The 20382-nt window shown below is 42.7% G+C and overlaps 1 protein-coding gene and 1 long non-coding RNA gene across 2 annotated transcripts in view; both read right to left on the reverse strand.

Annotated features, from left to right (window-relative positions):
* Window positions 1–6071: 6071 nt before the first annotated feature.
* Window positions 6072–7717, reverse strand: LOC310865915. Its single transcript, XR_014569852.1, has 2 exons — window positions 7115–7717; window positions 6072–6861 (listed from the first exon to the last, which is right to left on the reverse strand). It is a non-coding gene; the product is annotated as an uncharacterized lncRNA (long non-coding RNA).
* An 8854-nt stretch (window positions 7718–16571) lies between these two features.
* Window positions 16572–20382, reverse strand: part of pdik1l (PDLIM1 interacting kinase 1 like) — a 28835-nt gene continuing 25024 nt past the window's right edge. The window contains exon 7 of the mRNA XM_083775059.1: window positions 16572–16732. Within this exon, the coding sequence (XP_083631185.1) occupies window positions 16594–16732 (139 nt within the window). The 3' untranslated portion in view covers window positions 16572–16593. The remainder of the gene's footprint in view (window positions 16733–20382) is intronic.

Below are 20382 nucleotides of genomic sequence, written 5' to 3' on the forward strand. Positions count from 1 at the left end.
CAAACTGTTAATAAATATTTCAATCAATCAATCAGTCTTTGTATTGAGTTTGTGCTTGAAATGTACTGTAATTCTGCAAACTGTAAATAAATATTTCAATCAATCAATCAATCCCCCCCCCCCCCCCCCGCGGGGGTTGTTGATTAATATATTGTTTTTGCAAAACAAAAACAAATCAATTGATCATGTCATTGTATAAACAGTGTAAAAACTGTAGGCCTACAGACAGTAGTTCCAGTATAAAGTGATTAAAACACTTACCCGATCGATGAGGCTATGATGGCGTCCAGAGTCAGTTGTCAGTTGTCTCAACTTGCCTGTCTTCGTCTCCACGGACAACAATTCCACCGTCAATTCCACGGACGAAATTAATACCTGCGTCGACGCCTATTAACTTTAATACTTTAATATGCTACTTATATTCCCGTTGTGCAATGGTGAATGAACAGGCGTTTCTTCAGGCAGGTTGGTACTTTATTCACACTACCAGTGTAATGTATGTTTATTTACACTACCAGTGTAATGTATGTATGTATTTACACTAGCAGTGTAATGCATGCTGGAGACAGACGGGTGGAGTTTGTGTTGTTTCAGGAAGAGGAAGTGAAGAAGAGGAACTAAAAACGTGTTTACTCTAAGGTTTGACACTCATATTGAGCAGTAGCCTAGGTTGTCCACATGATGGCGCCATTTGACCAGCTATTTTCATTTTTTATTTTATTGATTGAAATATCTATGAACAGTTTGCAGAATTACAGTACATTTCAAGCACAACTCAATACAAAGACTGTTAACTGTGAGTGGACGACCCAATAAAGCATTACACTTGTTTACAACAGGGTCCACCTTGTTCAATTCATCAAAATGCATGCATGTAAACAGAGCTGCTATACCTTTACACATATTAAATCTGAGTTTTTAATAGTCCTGAATCAATATAATATAATATAATATAATAACAGGTGGTTTTCATGGAGGAGGAACAGTGAGGAAGCAGCTTAAAGAAGAGGTGAGTGTCAGACAGAGTTACATTTAACGGATAAATAATGTGGCGTTTTGACGGGATACACTTTATTTGGGTATAATTATTAATCGTACCCGTTTTGCAAATGCTGCTAGTTTTCTTATCGTTTACCTTTCTGTGTTTTCCTGCACCGAAGACGGTGTTAATTAATGGCTGTTTAATTAACTTTTAACTAGATGGGTTTACTTTATGTTGCCCAAAGTTAAATGATAGTATGATAAATGTACAAGTAACCATATTGTGTGTCTGACAGGCCTATAATAGGCCTATAGTTGACATTTGACAGACACTAAACCCAAGTGTTTAACACTTATTTGTAACACTTTTTAAAACGTTTAGATTATAAACAGAAGAACATGTTTAATCGCCAGTAACACTTTTTAAACACATAAACGTGTTTAGTTTTTACAATCAAAGTCAGTCATATAGGTGTTTAGAATTCAAACACTATAGGTGTTCTCGTGAGGTGTTTGAGTGAACTTGTGTTCTACTGTATTTTATGACCATTAATAAACATTTGGCATTTTATTATTACACACATGGTGTTTATGTTTTAAACGCGTCACATGTTCCAGGGATTTACAGTGTGTGTGTTAGTCTTCAGGAGCGAGAGGCTGCTCCATGGCTGTGAATGCTGTACTCTAAACTCTGGCAATAAATTGGAACTCTGGAACAACTTTCATTTGCCTGTTTGCAGTCGACTCATTCTCCGTACCTTTGCCTGAGTATTTAGTCAAGTCTTTACGTATGTTCATGGAGAGAGAAAAGCAGTTCTCTTCTGTTTAGTTCATATTTACTTCAAAGTGGAGTTAGGAACGAGCTGGCCACAGCGGTGACCAGCCCCGGCTGACTAACCCAGTTACACTCAGAGTACAGGTATTAAGTACAGTTTCTCAAACCAAGGTGGGAATGTAGGCGTGTTCACTGTTCCTCTGAAGACCTATTGATCAACCATATGCCAACACCAATTCTATTGTTACACAAATTGCAGCAGGAATATACAGTAAACCGTAAACAAACCATCTCGACACCCTGACTTTAAATAACAAAGAGGCTTTTGGAGACAAACTGACTGCAGATAATTAAGACAGACAGAATACAACAGTTTACATTAGTAAACTATACATTTGTTCAACAACCTGAGATACTGTACAGAATGATTGGTTGCCATACGACAAAACAAAAAATTAATAAACAGAACATTAAAAAAAAGAAAAGGGAAACATCGAAGAGGAAGGACGGGTGGGGAGGGATCAACATATGGAATGTCAGAACAGGTCAGCTCCATATATGGAGATCTAAGGGTTTGAGGTCAGATGTAGAGTTGCTGGCCGGCTCAGCTCCATATATGGAGATCTAGGTGATGATCCAGTCTTTTCCATGTATGGCTATCCAGGGTTTGATGAGGTCAGTGTCGTGATCTTATATCATATATGGAAACGGCCATATATGGTGGCGTGACGTGTCACGAGGCGTGATGTCATGAGGCGTGACCATATATGGAGGCATGACACGAGGCGTGACATGACACACTTACTGACTGACTGACGGGAAATGCAGGTTTTCATAGTAAACAGTGGCAACAACACATTCTTAAGACCTTTGTCCCCCAATGCATATGGTCCTGTGTCTGTGGTCTATGGTCGGGACAAGTATCACTTGTGTGGGACAGGGGTACGGGGTTATAGCAACTTATTACATTACTTAAATGCCTTGATATCATATGTCATATTCGACCATATAGGCCTAGCCTATTATTGCATATAATTTTATTATTGTTAGATTTGCATTTCTTCAAATATGCACACCTATTTACATCCGTGAGATGCTATCCCTCCCTAAATCCGGGCGCACCCTTGGCTCAGATCCTCGGATAAGGCCCTCCTGGTTTTCCCTCGTACAAACCTAGTTACCCGGGGTGACCAGGCTTTTGCCGCTCGGGCACCCAGACTGTGAAACGCACTGCCAGTGCACATTAGGGTTAACCTGACTCTGCCAGATGAGGGCGGTATTGGGTAACCATGTTTCCCAACACAGCAATCATCTGGGATCTCTCAGATAGTTGACCTGACAAAAATCCGTTCCGTACCGGACCAATCAGCGTGAGCTAAGGGCGGGATATGTGCGAAACCGGATGTGAAGCTATCTAGACACGTCAATATGATTGGTTGGGTTTGCACGCCCACACGGTGATAGACAGACGGTCCCATCCAATCATCTACCAAGTATCTTGAAAAAAAGGAACAGCCCCGTCATCGAATTTGCTTCCGCGATCCCAGATCCCAATAAGCTGTGAAACAAATTTGTGTAGCAAGCTTCTTGGATCTGGCAGCGTCAGGTTACATTAGGGTAGCACCACCAAGACCTTAACAGGAGCCCTCGTACAAGGTTTCTTTGACTATGCATCCACCTCTTGGTACCACAGCACCTCAAAGGCCCTTAACACAAGGCTCCAGACCTCCCAAAACAAACTGGTCAGGCTCCTACTTGGCCTCACCCCCCGAACCCACCTCACCCCTGCCCACTTTGACAGGTTGGGATGGCTTAGGGTCGACGACAGAGTACAGCATCTTGCAATGGCTCTGGATTAAATGCTAAATGCCTAAATTGTAAATTGTAAATTGGTCCACAAGATTCGATACACCACCAAGATACCCATGTACCTGTCTAAATACTTCCTTAATGTAAACAAAGTCCACACCCACAACACCAGAGGGAGTACAACAAACCATGTACAACCCAGATATGGCACAAACAAGGGACTAAATTATTTTCGCTCCTATGCCACCAAAATGTGGAACGCCCTACCAACAGTCATTAAGACATGTGAATCCCTTGACTCCTTCAAAACCGCTCTCAAAGGGCACCTACGGACGGCTGCAATTCGAAACTGGCCTCTGTAGAATCTGAATCCCCCCCACCGCCCCCCCCCCCTTTTTCCCCTCACTGTATATGTATATTTTTCCTTTTTGCTTCCTATATGATGAATTCCTGTTCTGTTCTTTAACTACATAGAAGTGTCTATTTGTATGTCTCTAAATGTTTTGATGAATTGAACAATGTGGACCCTGTTGTAAACAAGTGTAATGCTTAATTGGGTCGTCCACTCACAGTTAACAGTCTTTGTATTGAGTTTGTGCTTAAAATGTACTGTCAATTCGACAAACTGTTAATACATATTTCAATCAATCAATCAAACCATCCGTCCCCCTATTTAAGTCACGCCTGAAAACCCACCTTTATACAGTGTTTTTTAACTACTTAATAGCCAATTGTACGTACATGCTTGTTATTGTTTTGTGTGCCATTATCATTTTGTTATTGTGTGTTTCTTGCCGTTTTTAATCTTGCTCTGTGCAGCAATTGAAATTGATGAGCTGCCCCTAGTGGTGAATGAAGGAAGGTCTCTGATAAAAGATCCTATTGGATTCCAATAGAAGAAATCCAATTAAAAATAGACAAGATTTGGGACGAATATCCTGTCCTATTTATTATAGTATTTATTATCCAATAGTATAGATAAATACAAATTTATATAAAATATAAAATAAATAAATTCAAATCTTTTCTTTTCTATTCCAGGATTCAATAAAAAAAAATCCTACATCCTAGACAATTTGATCAAGACACTTTAATGACAACGTGACAACCAGGAATAGTCTGGTGACCACCGGAGAGACGGGTGACAGCCGGAATGTAGACGGCACCCGGGTGAGCAGTGTGGGTTAACTTAGCACCCCAGCCTGTGTCCTCCATGAGGAGGTGAGCAGTGTGGGTTAACTTAGCGCCCCAGCCTGTGTCCTCCGTGAGGAGGAAGCTCAACAAGGCCTTTAGGAGGGCCAATCGAGCCGGAAGCGGAGCCTGCAGCACCACCTTCTTGCTCGGGTGGAGTCTGTGGAACCGTTGCGGTTTAGGAATCCACCACTTCTGAATGAAGTGCCTGGTGCTGGGAGTCTGCAGGGTGCAACGCACAGGTCCTGGGCCTGGTGAGACGTAGGAGGGGCCCGGACAGGAGTCAACCAGGGGGGCAGTCAGCCAGATATTTCGTGAAGCCTCATTTGAAATCGGTAGTTCATTATAATGGCCTGTTGTGGCGCTGGACTGGACCCAAAAAGCCCCATAGCTCCATAGAGGCCCATGTATTTTGGCCCAACTTCACCTAGACTGTATTACCTTAATAAACATGGTCATGAATACTTTCTTCTTCCAGTCACTAGTTTAAAGTCTCATTTCTAATGTCATAATATTCTTTTTGGAAAATTATGGTCCCATTAATTAAAAAAATGACCATAAAGAAAAAAAACCATCGCGTATGTTCTGAGGGGCGTGGCTACCGTTACAGTCTATGATCGGGATTCCCCTCCCACTCGAGTCAAAATAAAAACCAACGGAGAAGAAGGGGGGAAGTCCCGCCTCGTTGTCTGGGCAGCCAATGGCCAGCTGGTCCAAAACGGAGCCAGCCAATGGCCAGCTGGTACCAAACGGATCTAGAAAGATGGCGACTTACAGTGCAGGAATAACAGGCTTCATTTTACGTCCATGTTAGACCCGGCGAACGCTTTGTCCATATTTTTTACAGTCTATGGAGTCAACCCACAGAGCCTAGTCCTTCCACGCGCCAGAATCTGGCAGAGTAGTTCCGGAGCAACGGATTGTGTGGCCTTGCTCATTCCCTAATGGGACTGATCGAGGGTAGCTAATGGGACTTAAGTCGGGACTTGATCGCCACGGCTGGGTCACCTGAGGGGTATGATGTTGGGAGACCCGAAACCTTGATGACCTTGGGATACATCACTGAGGATACGTCCCAGGTGCATCCATGCAATGTTTTTTTGTTATAATAATTAAATTAAATGAATAGATAATAAACACTAGATAATTAAATTACACTTTATCCTTAATATGTACTTCACTCAGCCAATCAAATCATCACTATGGGGTGCTCAGCCAATCAAATCATCGCTAGTGATATTCACACAAACGCACAATAAAGTATTCAAATCATTTCTTTAAAAGGAAGAAAAAGGATTTGATTCAAAAGCCACTCAACAATGATTCACATCATTTATTCTCTTTAAAATATTTTACAATGACGAAGAGAAAAAAAGAAAGAAAAAGCAGTGCATACAAAACCTGACTTATGATTTATTATTTAATGATGAGTTATGAATGAGTTGTGAATGATGAATTATGTACAATGTTTGTAACAAGGCCATGGTACAGTTACCGTGGGCCAAGGTACAGTAACAAAGCCAAGATACAGTAACAAGACCAAGGTAGTTACCGTGGGCCAAGGTACATTACATACAGTAGATTAGGTACATAATTACAGTACATAGGAAATGACCGCTCCTGCCCCCCCACCTCCTTATAACCCCAACCTGTACAATATCTTCTTCTTCTTTTTTATGATGATTTGAATTTTTTGTTACTTTTCATGTCATGATTATGAATTGAATACCTCATGGCAGGACCTGAATGGAAACAAGATCGCAAGGACTCCCCCCCCCCCCCCCCCCTAATAAAGTATTCAATCAAACTAGTAGTCTGTACTAGTACTAGTTAACGTCTAACTAGTACTAGTAAATAGTTAACTATAGTTAACGTTGAGCCAAAGGTATGAACCCCAATCATCATCATCATCTGTAATTAATTACTGTATTTAACTTTGTTCTTTTTCATCCTCTTAAAAAATGGAAGCTGAATTAATTTATAAACAGTTCAAGAAAAAATGATTAAATCACAGCACTTTTTTTTGTTGTTTTGTTTTTGTTTTACAATTTCAAACAAACAAAAATGTCTCTTAAAACAAGAGCCCAATCCAGTCAAAATGTCACCTGTCAATCATCATCAACCACCCGTCAATCATCATCACACACACACACACACACACACACACACACACCTGTCAATCATTACACACACACACACACACACACACACACACACACACACACACCTGTCAATCATCATCACACACCTGTCAATCATCATCAACCACCTGTCAATCATCATCAACCACCTGTCAATCATCATCAACCACCTGTCAATCATCACACACACACACACCTGTCAATCATCATCACACACCCGTCAATCATCATCACACACACCTGTCAATCATCATCAACCACCTGTCAATCATCATCAACCACCTGTCAATCATCATCAACCACACCTGTCAATCATCATCACACACCTGTCAATCATCACAAACCTGTCAATCATCATCACACACCTGTCAATCATGTCACCTGTCAGGTCAGTCATATACAGTATGTACAGTAAACAACAACATGTGCAAACCAACAACTAGACACAATTAGGGCTGGAGCTCGTTAATGTATAATTGATAACGAGCGTCTTATCGATCAGGCTTATCGATAAGCCTGATCGATCAGGTTCTTATCGAGTCGAGTTCTTATCGAGTCAGGTTCTTATCGAGTCAGGTTCTTATCGAGTCAGGTTCTTATCGAGTCAGGTTCTTATCGAGTCAGGTTCTTATCGAGTCAGGTTCTTATTGAGTCAGGTTCTTATCGAGTCAGGTTCTTATCGAGTCAGGTTCTTATCGAGTCAGGTTCTTATCGAGTCAGGTTCTTATCGAGTCAGGTTCTTATCGAGTCAGGTTCTTATCGAGTCAGGTTCTTATCGAGTCGAGTCAGGTTCTTATTGAGTCAGGTTCTTATTGAGTCAGGTTCTTATTGAGTCAGGTTCTTATTGAGTCAGGTTCTTATTGAGTCAGGTTCTTATTGAGTCAGGTTCTTATCGAGTCAGGTTCTTATCGAGTCAGGTTCTTATCGAGTCAGGTTCTTATCGAGTCAGGTTCTTATCGAGTCGAGTCAGGTTCTTATTGAGTCAGGTTCTTATTGAGTCAGGTTCTTATCGAGTCAGGTTCTTATCGAGTCAGGTTCTTATTGAGTCAGGTTCTTATCGAGTCAGGTTCTTATCGAGTCAGGTTCTTATCGAGTCAGGTTCTTATCGAGTCGAGTCAGGTTCTTATCGAGTCAGGTTCTTATCGAGTCAGGTTCTTATCGAGTCAGGTTCTTATCGAGTCAGGTTCTTATCGAGTCAGGTTCTTATCGAGTCAGGTTCTTATCGAGTCAGGTTCTTATCGAGTCAGGTTCTTATCGAGTCAGGTTCTTATCGAGTCAGGTTCTTATCGAGTCGAGTCAGGTTCTTATCGAGTCAGGTTCTTATTGAGTCAGGTTCTTATCGAGTCGAGTCAGGTTCTTATCGAGTCAGGTTCTTATCGAGTCAGGTTCTTATCGAGTCAGGTTCTTATTGAGTCAGGTTCTTATTGAGTCAGGTTCTTATCGAGTCAGGTTCTTATCGAGTCAGGTTCTTATCGAGTCGAGTCAGGTTCTTATCGAGTCAGGTTCTTATCGAGTCAGGTTCTTATCGAGTCAGGTTCTTATCGAGTCAGGTTCTTATCGAGTCAGGTTCTTATCGAGTCAGGTTCTTATCGAGTCGAGTCAGGTTCTTATTGAGTCAGGTTCTTATCGAGTCAGGTTCTTATTGAGTCAGGTTCTTATTGAGTCAGGTTCTTATTGAGTCAGGTTCTTATTGAGTCAGGTTCTTATCGAGTCAGGTTCTTATCGAGTCAGGTTCTTATCGAGTCAGGTTCTTATCGAGTCAGGTTCTTATCGAGTCGAGTCAGGTTCTTATTGAGTCAGGTTCTTATCGAGTCAGGTTCTTATTGAGTCAGGTTCTTATTGAGTCAGGTTCTTATTGAGTCAGGTTCTTATTGAGTCAGGTTCTTATTGAGTCAGGTTCTTATCGAGTCAGGTTCTTATCGAGTCAGGTTCTTATCGAGTCAGGTTCTTATCGATCAGGTTCTTATCGAGTCAGGTTCTTATCGAGTCAGGTTCTTATCGAGTCAGGTTCTTATCGAGTCAGGTTCTTATCGAGTCAGGTTCTTATCGAGTCGAGTCAGGTTCTTATCGAGTCGAGTCAGGTTCTTATCGATCAGGTTCTTATCGAGTCAGGTTCTTATCGAGTCAGGTTCTTATCGAGTCAGGTTCTTATCGAGTCAGGTTCTTATCGAGTCAGGTTCTTATCGAGTCAGGTTCTTATCGAGTCGAGTCAGGTTCTTATCGAGTCAGGTTCTTATCGAGTCAGGTTCTTATCGAATCAGGTTCTTATCGAGTCAGGTTCTTATCGAGTCAGGTTCTTATCGAGTCGAGTCAGGTTCTTATCGAGTCAGGTTCTTATCGAGTCGAGTCAGGTTCTTATCGAGTCAGGTTCTTATCGAGTCAGGTTCTTATCGAGTCAGGTTCTTATCGAGTCAGGTTCTTATCGAGTCAGGTTCTTATCGAGTCGAGTCAGGTTCTTATCGAGTCAGGTTCTTATCGAGTCAGGTTCTTATCGAGTCAGGTTCTTATCGAGTCAGGTTCTTATCGAGTCAGGTTCTTATCGAGTCAGGTTCTTATCGAGTCAGGTTCTTATCGAGTCAGGTTCTTATCGAGTCAGGTTCTTATCGAGTCAGGTTCTTATCGAGTCAGGTTCTTATCGAGTCAGGTTCTTATCGAGTCAGGTTCTTATCGAGTCAGGTTCTTATCGAGTCGAGTCAGGTTCTTATCGAGTCAGGTTCTTATCGAGTCAGGTTCTTATCGAGTCGAGTCAGGTTCTTATCGAGTCAGGTTCTTATTGAGTCGAGTCAGGTTCTTATTGAGTCAGGTTCTTATCGAGTCAGGTTCTTATTGAGTCAGGTTCTTATCGAGTCAGGTTCTTATCGAGTCAGGTTCTTATTGAGTCAGGTTCTTATCGAGTCAGGTTCTTATCGAGTCAGGTTCTTATCGAGTCAGGTTCTTATCGAGTCAGGTTCTTATCGAGTCAGGTTCTTATCGAGTCAGGTTCTTATCGAGTCAGGTTCTTATCGAGTCGAGTCAGGTTCTTATCGAGTCAGGTTCTTATCGAGTCGAGTCAGGTTCTTATCGAGTCGAGTCAGGTTCTTATCGAGTCGAGTCAGGTTCTTATCGAGTCAGGTTCTTATCGAGTCAGGTTCTTATCGAGTCAGGTTCTTATCGAGTCAGGTTCTTATCGAGTCAGGTTCTTATCGAGTCAGGTTCTTATCGAGTCGAGTCAGGTTCTTATCGAGTCGAGTCAGGTTCTTATCGAGTCGAGTCAGGTTCTTATCGAGTCAGGTTCTTATCGAGTCAGGTTCTTATTGAGTCGAGTCAGGTTCTTATTGAGTCAGGTTCTTATCGAGTCAGGTTCTTATTGAGTCAGGTTCTTATCGAGTCAGGTTCTTATCGAGTCAGGTTCTTATCGAGTCAGGTTCTTATCGAGTCAGGTTCTTATCGAGTCAGGTTCTTATCGAGTCAGGTTCTTATCGAGTCGAGTCAGGTTCTTATCGAGTCGAGTCAGGTTCTTATCGAGTCAGGTTCTTATCGAGTCAGGTTCTTATCGAGTCGAGTCAGGTTCTTATCGAGTCAGGTTCTTATCGAGTCAGGTTCTTATCGAGTCAGGTTCTTATCGAGTCAGGTTCTTATCGAGTCAGGTTCTTATCGAGTCAGGTTCTTATCGAGTCAGGTTCTTATCGAGTCAGGTTCTTATCGAGTCAGGTTCTTATCGAGTCAGGTTCTTATCGAGTCAGGTTCTTATCGAGTCAGGTTCTTATCGAGTCAGGTTCTTATCGAGTCGAGTCAGGTTCTTATCGAGTCAGGTTCTTATCGAGTCAGGTTCTTATCGAGTCAGGTTCTTATCGAGTCAGGTTCTTATCGAGTCAGGTTCTTATCGAGTCAGGTTCTTATCGAGTCAGGTTCTTATCGAGTCAGGTTCTTATCGAGTCAGGTTCTTATCGAGTCGAGTCAGGTTCTTATCGAGTCGAGTCAGGTTCTTATCGAGTCGAGTCAGGTTCTTATCGAGTCAGGTTCTTATCGAGTCGAGTCAGGTTCTTATCGAGTCGAGTCAGGTTCTTATCGAGTCAGGTTCTTATCGAGTCGAGTCAGGTTCTTATCGAGTCGAGTCAGGTTCTTATCGATCAGGTTCTTATCGATCAGGTTCTTATCGAGTCAGGTTCTTATCGAGTCGAGTCAGGTTCTTATCGAGTCAGGTTCTTATCGAGTCAGGTTCTTATCGAGTCAGGTTCTTATCGAGTCAGGTTCTTATCGAGTCAGGTTCTTATCGAGTCAGGTTCTTATCGAGTCAGGTTCTTATCGAGTCAGGTTCTTATCGAGTCAGGTTCTTATCGAGTCAGGTTCTTATCGAGTCAGGTTCTTATCGAGTCAGGTTCTTATCGAGTCGAGTCAGGTTCTTATCGAGTCAGGTTCTTATCGAGTCGAGTCAGGTTCTTATCGAGTCAGGTTCTTATCGAGTCAGGTTCTTATCGAGTCAGGTTCTTATCGAGTCGAGTCAGGTTCTTATCGAGTCAGGTTCTTATCGAGTCAGGTTCTTATCGAGTCAGGTTCTTATCGAGTCAGGTTCTTATCGAGTCAGGTTCTTATCGAGTCGAGTCAGGTTCTTATCGAGTCAGGTTCTTATCGAGTCAGGTTCTTATCGAGTCAGGTTCTTATCGAGTCAGGTTCTTATCGAGTCAGGTTCTTATCGAGTCAGGTTCTTATCGAGTCAGGTTCTTATCGAGTCAGGTTCTTATCGAGTCAGGTTCTTATCGAGTCAGGTTCTTATCGAGTCAGGTTCTTATCGAGTCAGGTTCTTATCGAGTCAGGTTCTTATCGAGTCGAGTCAGGTTATCGAGTCAGGTTCTTATCGAGTCAGGTTCTTATCGAGTCAGGTTCTTATCGAGTCAGGTTCTTATCGAGTCAGGTTCTTATCGAGTCAGGTTCTTATCGAGTCAGGTTCTTATCGAGTCAGGTTCTTATCGAGTCAGGTTCTTATCGAGTCGAGTCAGGTTCTTATCGAGTCGAGTCAGGTTCTTATCGAGTCGAGTCAGGTTCTTATCGAGTCAGGTTCTTATCGAGTCGAGTCAGGTTCTTATCGAGTCGAGTCAGGTTCTTATCGAGTCAGGTTCTTATCGAGTCGAGTCAGGTTCTTATCGAGTCGAGTCAGGTTCTTATCGAGTCAGGTTCTTATCGAGTCAGGTTCTTATCGAGTCAGGTTCTTATCGAGTCGGTCAGGTTCTTATCGAGTCAGGTTCTTATCGAGTCAGGTTCTTATCGAGTCAGGTTCTTATCGAGTCAGGTTCTTATCGAGTCAGGTTCTTATCGAGTCAGGTTCTTATCGAGTCAGGTTCTTATCGAGTCAGGTTCTTATCGAGTCAGGTTCTTATCGAGTCAGGTTCTTATCGAGTCAGGTTCTTATCGAGTCAGGTTCTTATCGAGTCGAGTCAGGTTCTTATCGAGTCAGGTTCTTATCGAGTCGAGTCAGGTTCTTATCGAGTCAGGTTCTTATCGAGTCAGGTTCTTATCGAGTCAGGTTCTTATCGAGTCAGGTTCTTATCGAGTCGAGTCAGTTCTTATCGAGTCAGGTTCTTATCGAGTCAGGTTCTTATCGAGTCAGGTTCTTATCGAGTCAGGTTCTTATCGAGTCAGGTTCTTATCGAGTCAGGTTCTTATCGAGTCGAGTCAGGTTCTTATCGAGTCAGGTTCTTATCGAGTCAGGTTCTTATCGAGTCAGGTTCTTATCGAGTCAGGTTCTTATCGAGTCAGGTTCTTATCGAGTCAGGTTCTTATCGAGTCGAGTCAGGTTCTTATCGAGTCAGGTTCTTATCGAGTCAGGTTCTTATCGAGTCAGGTTCTTATCGAGTCAGGTTCTTATCGAGTCAGGTTCTTATCGAGTCAGGTTCTTATCGAGTCAGGTTCTTATCGAGTCAGGTTCTTATCGAGTCAGGTTCTTATCGAGTCAGGTTCTTATCGAGTCAGGTTCTTATCGAGTCAGGTTCTTATCGAGTCAGGTTCTTATCGAGTCAGGTTCTTATCGAGTCAGGTTCTTATCGAGTCAGGTTCTTATCGAGTCAGGTTCTTATCGAGTCGAGTCAGGTTCTTATCGAGTCGAGTCAGGTTCTTATCGAGTCAGGTTCTTATCGAGTCAGGTTCTTATCGAGTCAGGTTCTTATCGAGTCAGGTTCTTATCGAGTCAGGTTCTTATCGAGTCAGGTTCTTATCGAGTCAGGTTCTTATCGAGTCAGGTTCTTATCGAGTCAGGTTCTTATCGAGTCGAGTCAGGTTCTTATCGAGTCAGGTTCTTATCGAGTCAGGTTCTTATCGAGTCAGGTTCTTATCGAGTCAGGTTCTTATCGAGTCAGGTTCTTATCGAGTCAGGTTCTTATCGAGTCAGGTTCTTATCGAGTCAGGTTCTTATCGAGTCAGGTTCTTATCGAGTCAGGTTCTTATCGAGTCAGGTTCTTATCGAGTCAGGTTCTTATCGAGTCGAGTCAGGTTCTTATCGAGTCAGGTTCTTATCGAGTCAGGTTCTTATTCGAGTCAGGTTCTTATTCGAGTCAGGTTCTTATCGAGTCAGGTTCTTATCGAGTCAGGTTCTTATCGAGTCAGGTTCTTATCGAGTCAGGTTCTTATCGAGTCGAGTCAGGTTCTTATTGAGTCAGGTTCTTATCGAGTCAGGTTCTTATCGAGTCAGGTTCTTATCGAGTCAGGTTCTTATCGAGTCAGGTTCTTATCGAGTCAGGTTCTTATCGAGTCGAGTCAGGTTCTTATTGAGTCAGGTTCTTATCGAGTCGAGTCAGGTTCTTATCGAGCGTTTTCTATTATTTTGTAGAAAGACAGAACCAGTATCTTTTACTATACAGTACTATTCTAACAGATGGAAGGAAATTGACCTTTTTATAATATTGAAGAAACTGTACCGTCACTTTAAAAGCGTAATATTGTTTACCCGTGTATGATTACATTTATTTATTGATCGCCTCTTGTCTTGATTGTTTAAATCGGTCCATGACGGTCCATTGTTTAGCGGTCCATGAAGTCATGGACCGCTATGCTCCATAACAGGCTTGATGAGCCCAAAGCTTATCGATACCGGGTACTGGATAAGCCCAAAGCTTATCGATACCGGGTACTCGATAAGCCCAAAGCTTATCGATACCGGGTACTGCAAAAGGCCAAAGCTTATCGATAACGGGTACTGGATAAGCCCAAAGCTTATTGATACCGGGTACTGGATAAGCCCAAAGCTTATCGATACCGGGTCTGGATAAGCCCAAAGCTTATCGATACCGGGTACTCGATAAGCCCAAAGCTTATTGATACCGGGTACTGGATAAGCCCAAAGCTTATTGATACCGGGTACTGGATAAGCCCAAAGCTTATCGATACCGGGTACTCGATAAGGTTGTTCTTTTTTTTTCGGGTCTCGGGCTCCATCCCTAGACAAAATACCACACACTATGAGCTTGTAGATCTGTTTGTGAAAAGGTGTAAAATAAGGCTTAAAGTGATTCAAAAACACAGCATATCCCACAGCATATCTAGTGTACAAATTCTATTTGGAATTTATCAATACCACTTCAGTTTAACCAGCCTCTATTATCAATACCACTTCAGTTTAACCAGCCTCTATTATCAATACCACTTCAGTTTAACCAGCCTCTATTATCAATACCACTTCAGTTTAACCAGCCGCTATTATCAATACCACTTCAGTTTAACCAGCCTCTATTATCAATACCACTTCAGTTTAACCAGCCTCAATACCAATTTGAACAGACTTGAGTTGCACTGTACTTGGTGCGTTCTTTTTCAATCAGCACTGAGTGGGTCACAATGTGATCTACAAGACCTCAATGCCACACTGACACTAATGTTTGTCTACAAATCCCACCCAGCTGAATTTATGAAATACATGTCAGTGAATGGACCAGGGCATTAAATACATGGCAGTGAATGGGTTAAGTGACTGCCCCCCTGGTATGTATGTATGTATGTATGTACTTCCACTGACTAATGCCCGAGGTCGCCTCCTATGGGCACAACAACAAAGACAGCGACAACATTGGACTGAGTTGAGATTACAAGGAAAGACTGCATGTCTTCCTGCTGCGGACCATTCTGTCTCTCACTCTGTGTTCAAAGATGTTGCCATTGATGAGTGCATTGTTGTTTTTACTTTGAAAGCGAGATTACAGGTTCTACCTTCTAAACTTAATCTCTCCATCTGGTTTCCAGGCAATCATGCTCCTCACTGTATCCATCATGGCCATGAACAAATAGCTGAAACCATGTCCCACATCTTAAATGGTTGCCATGTTTACAGGGGCCTTTACATAAAGGCATGACAGAATAGTGGATTTGATATCGAAAGACATCTCTTCCATTTTCAGGTCCTCCATCATGCTTTATAAGCATTCTACTGTGAAGCCGAGGATGTTTAACCTGTGTAATGATGATTCTGTGTTCTCTAACATTTCAGCTAACACCTCTGATGTCATTGTTGTAAATGAAAACCATAGAGAGGTGTTCACTCTCGAGGTCGGCTGTACCTTTGACTACAGCCTGGAAGAAGCCTTTCTAACCAAAGTGCTGAAGTATCAGCAGCTAATGCAGACCATCTCACAGCTAGGCTACAGATGTAAACTTTTAGTTTTGGCAGCCTAGGGCATGTGCATAAGTTGGTTGTGAGGGGCTTACAAATGGCCGGCCTTTCCAAAAGGAGAGCCGAGCAGTTAGCGAGGTACTGTCAGCTGTACTGTATGTAACGATGCTGTCCTGTGTCCGACATGTCAGCTGTACTGTATGTAACGATGCTGTCCTGTGTCCGACATGTCAGCTGTACTGTATGTAACGATGCTGCCCTGTGTCCGACATGTCAGCTGTACTGTATGTAACGATGCTGCCCTGTGTCCGACATGTCAGCTGTACTGTATGTAACGATGCTGCCCTGTGTCCGACATGTCAGCTGTACTGTATGTAACGATGCTGTCCTGTGTCCGACATGTCAGCTGTACTGTATGTAACGATGCTGCCCTGTGTCCGACATGTCAGCTGTACTGTATGTAACGATGCTGTCCTGTGTCCGACATGTCAGCTGTACTGTATGTAACGATGCTGTCCTGTGTCCGACATGTCAGCTGTACTGTATGTAACGATGCTGTCCTGTGTCCGACATGTCAGCTGTACTGTATGTAACGATGCTGTCCTGTGTCCGACATGTCAGCTGTACTGTATGTAACGATGCTGACCTGTGCCCGACATGTCAGCTGTACTGTATGTAACGATGCTGTCCTGTGTCTGACATGTCAGCTGTACTGTATGTAACGATGCTGCCCTGTGTCTGACATGTCAGCTGTACTGTATGTAACGATGCTGCCCTGTGTCCGACATGTCAGCTGTACTGTATGTAACGATGCTTTGCCGTCCATGCACGTTGTAACTGGCTGCTCTCCCACTGTCAAACTGCACTGGCAGTGTTTATGTCCTTTGTACAGTAACAAGGTATTCCTGTACTTCTCATTATGTGGACATAAATATGTATGTATGTATGTATATAACATGTGTGTATGTACGTGCATGTATCATGTCTGTATGTGTGTGTGTGTACAGTATGTATTTATATAAAGGGGCGTGGTATCCCAGTCCAGCCGTAGCTCCATGTACAGTATGTGTGTATGGGTGTGTGTATTAGGGGGGGGGGGGGGTGTACAGTATAAAGGGGCGTGGTTACGTGTCCCAGTCCATCTCCCTGCAGGCGATGCGTACCAGCCGTAGCTCCACCCCCAGAGCGTCCGGTCGCTCTGCAGGATTAACGTTGAGCATATCTCTGATCAGAGTCTTCATCTGCACGTTCATGCTCTTCCTCCTGTAAATATTATTATTATTATTATTATAACATATCTCTGATCAGAGTCTTCATCTGCACGTTCATGCTCTTCCTCCTGTAAATATTATTATTATTATTATTATAACATATCTCTGATCAGAGTCTTCATCTGCACGTTCATACTCTTCCTCCTGTTAGAGATACATTATTATATATATATATATATATATCTGTGATCCAAGGCGCGCTTTTAGGTCGTGCGGACGGTGTCGTCACACAGGGCCTCTGGTGGTGTGCGACCACCATCCACCTGAGTAGCAAAGAAAAAATATGTTTTCAAGACCTCGCCGAGAGTTTATTTTGATAAATTCATTAGAAAAAGCATCGCTCCAACCGCGCCCCGATCCTTTGGATATGCAGCGCGAGGCCCGTATTCAGGAGGAAGGTGATATTCATATTAGCAGCAGCAGCCATACTGTATATATATATTGTATTCGCTGAGCTGTGGTTTCTCAACAAAAAGACAAGCGGGACTGTAACGGCATATATTCCCTGTGAAGTCAGATCTGGGGGTCCCTGTCACAGTTACAATGATCTGGGGGTCCCTGTCACAGTTACAATGATCTGGGGGTCCCTGTCACAGTTACAATGATGCACATGGGGAGAGCCGGTCAGTTAAAACTGATCTACACAGAATTATCAAGACATTATTTCAGAATTTGCTGCATGGAAAGCCAGGAAGAGGAAAATGCAATTCTTTGCTGCAAGTTGTATGGGCAGCGGTGGCCGAACGGTTTGCGGAGCGGTCTTGATATCGGAAGGTCGCTAGTTCGTATCCCCGGACCGGCACGTTAAAATTACCACCGTTGAAGTGCCCTTGGACAAGGCATTGAACCCCTACCATGAAATGTTCTATGAGCAGGGCCTGGCTGTAAACAAGTTCTTGACCTTAGTCCAGTTACCCTGGGTAAACATAGTACCTTTAGTCCAGTTACCCTGGGTAAATATAGTACCTTTAGTCCAGTTACCCTGGGTAAATATAGTACCTTTAGTCCAGTTACCCTGGGTAAATATAGTACCTTTAGTCCAGTTACCCTGGGTAAACAGAGTACCTTTAGTCCAGTTACCCTGGGTAAACATAGTACCTTTAGTCCAGTTACCCTGGGTAAACATAGTACCTTTAGTCCAGTTACCCTGGGTAAATATAGTACCTTTAGTCCAGTTACCCTGGGTAAATATAGTACCTTTAGTCCAGTTACCCTGGGTAAACATAGTACCTTTAGTCCAGTTACCCTGGGTAAATATAGTACCTTTAGTCCAGTTACCCTGGGTAAACATAGTACCTTTAGTCCAGTTACCCTGGGTAAACATAGTACCTTTAGTCCAGTTACCCTAGGTAAACATAGTACCTTTAGTCCAGTTACCCTGGGTAAATATAGTACCTTTAGTCCAGTTACCCTGGGTAAATATAGTACCTTTCCTTTCCTTAGTCCAGTTACCCTGGGTAAACATGGTACCTTTCCTTTCCTTAGTCCAGTTATCCTGGGTAAACATAGTACCTTTAGTCCAGTTACCCTGGGTAAACATAGTACCTTTAGTCCAGTTACCCTGGGTAAATATAGTACCTTTCCTTTCCTTAGTCCAGTTACCCTGGGTAAACATAGTACCTTTAGTCCAGTTACCCTGGGTAAATATAGTACCTTTAGTCCAGTTACCCTGGGTAAACATAGTACCTTTAGTCCAGTTACCCTGGGTAAATATAGTACCTTTAGTCCAGTTACCCTGGGTAAACATAGTACCTTTAGTCCAGTTACCCTGGGTAAACATAGTACCTTTCCTTTCCTTAGTCCAGTTACCCTGGGTAAACATAGTACCTTTAGTCCAGTTACCCTGGGTAAATATAGTACCTTTCCTTTCCTTAGTCCAGTTACCCTGGGTAAACATAGTACCTTTAGTCCAGTTACCCTGGGTAAATATAGTACCTTTAGTCCAGTTACCCTGGGTAAACATAGTACCTTTAGTCCAGTTACCCTGGGTAAATATAGTACCTTTAGTCCAGTTACCCTGGGTAAACATAGTACCTTTAGTCCAGTTACCCTGGGTAAACATAGTACCTTTCCTTTCCTTAGTCCAGTTACCCTGGGTAAACATAGTACCTTTAGTCCAGTTACCCTGGGTAAATATAGTACCTTTCCTTTCCTTAGTCCAGTTACCCTGGGTAAACATAGTACCTTTAGTCCAGTTACCCTGGGTAAATATAGTACCTTTAGTCCAGTTACCCTGGGTAAACATAGTACCTTTAGTCCAGTTACCCTGGGTAAATATAGTACCTTTAGTCCAGTTACCCTGGGTAAACATAGTACCTTTAGTCCAGTTACCCTGGGTAAACATAGTACCTTTAGTCCAGTTACCCTGGGTAAACATAGTACCTTTAGTCCAGTTACCCTGGGTAAACATAGTACCTTTAGTCCAGTTACCCTGGGTAAACATAGTACCTTTAGTCCAGTTACCCTGGGTAAACATAGTACCTTTAGTCCAGTTACCCTGGGTAAACATAGTACCTTTAGTCCAGTTACCCTGGGTAAACATAGTACCTTTAGTCCAGTTACCCTGGGTAAACATAGTACCTTTAGTCCAGTTACCCTGGGTAAACATAGTACCTTTAGTCCAGTTACCCTGGGTAAACATAGTACCTTTAGTCCAGTTACCCTGGGTAAACATAGTACCTTTAGTCCAGTTACCCTGGGTAAACATAGTACCTTTAGTCCAGTTACCCTGGGTAAACATAGTACCTTTAGTCCAGTTACCCTGGGTAAACATAGTACCTTTAGTCCAGTTACCCTGGGTAAACATAGTACCTTTCCTTTCCTTAGTCCAGTTACCCTGGGTAAACATAGTACCTTTAGTCCAGTTACCCTGGGTAAATATAGTACCTTTAGTCCAGTTACCCTGGGTAAACATAGTAACTTTAGTCCAGTTACCCTGGGTAAACATAGTACCTTTAGTCCAGTTACCCTGGGTAAATATAGTACCTTTAGTCCAGTTACCCTGGGTAAATATAGTACCTTTAGTCCAGTTACCCTGGGTAAACATAGTACCTTTAGTCCAGTTACCCTGGGTAAACATAGTACCTTTAGTCCAGTTACCCTGGGTAAACATAGTACCTTTAGTCCAGTTACCCTGGGTAAACATAGTACCTTTAGTCCAGTTACCCTGGGTAAACATAGTACCTTTAGTCCAGTTACCCTGGGTAAACATAGTACCTTTAGTCCAGTTACCCTGGGTAAACATAGTACCTTTAGTCCAGTTACCCTGGGTAAACATAGTACCTTTAGTCCAGTTACCCTGGGTAAACATAGTACCTTTAGTCCAGTTACCCTGGGTAAACATGGTACCTTTAGTCCAGTTACCCTGGGTAAACATAGTACCTTTAGTCCAGTTACCCTGGGTAAACATAGTACCTTTAGTCCAGTTACCCTGGGTAAACATAGTACCTTTAGTCCAGTTACCCTGGGTAAACATAGTACCTTTAGTCCAGTTACCCTGGGTAAACATAGTACCTTTAGTCCAGTTACCCTGGGTAAACATAGTACCTTTAGTCCAGTTACCCTGGGTAAACATAGTACCTTTAGTCCAGTTACCCTGGGTAAACATAGTACCTTTAGTCCAGTTACCCTGGGTAAACATAG

This window comes from Protomyctophum parallelum, assembly GCF_964188405.1.
Source record: "Protomyctophum parallelum genome assembly, chromosome: 1".
In the NCBI taxonomy this organism is placed as follows: Eukaryota; Metazoa; Chordata; class Actinopteri; order Myctophiformes; family Myctophidae; genus Protomyctophum; species Protomyctophum parallelum.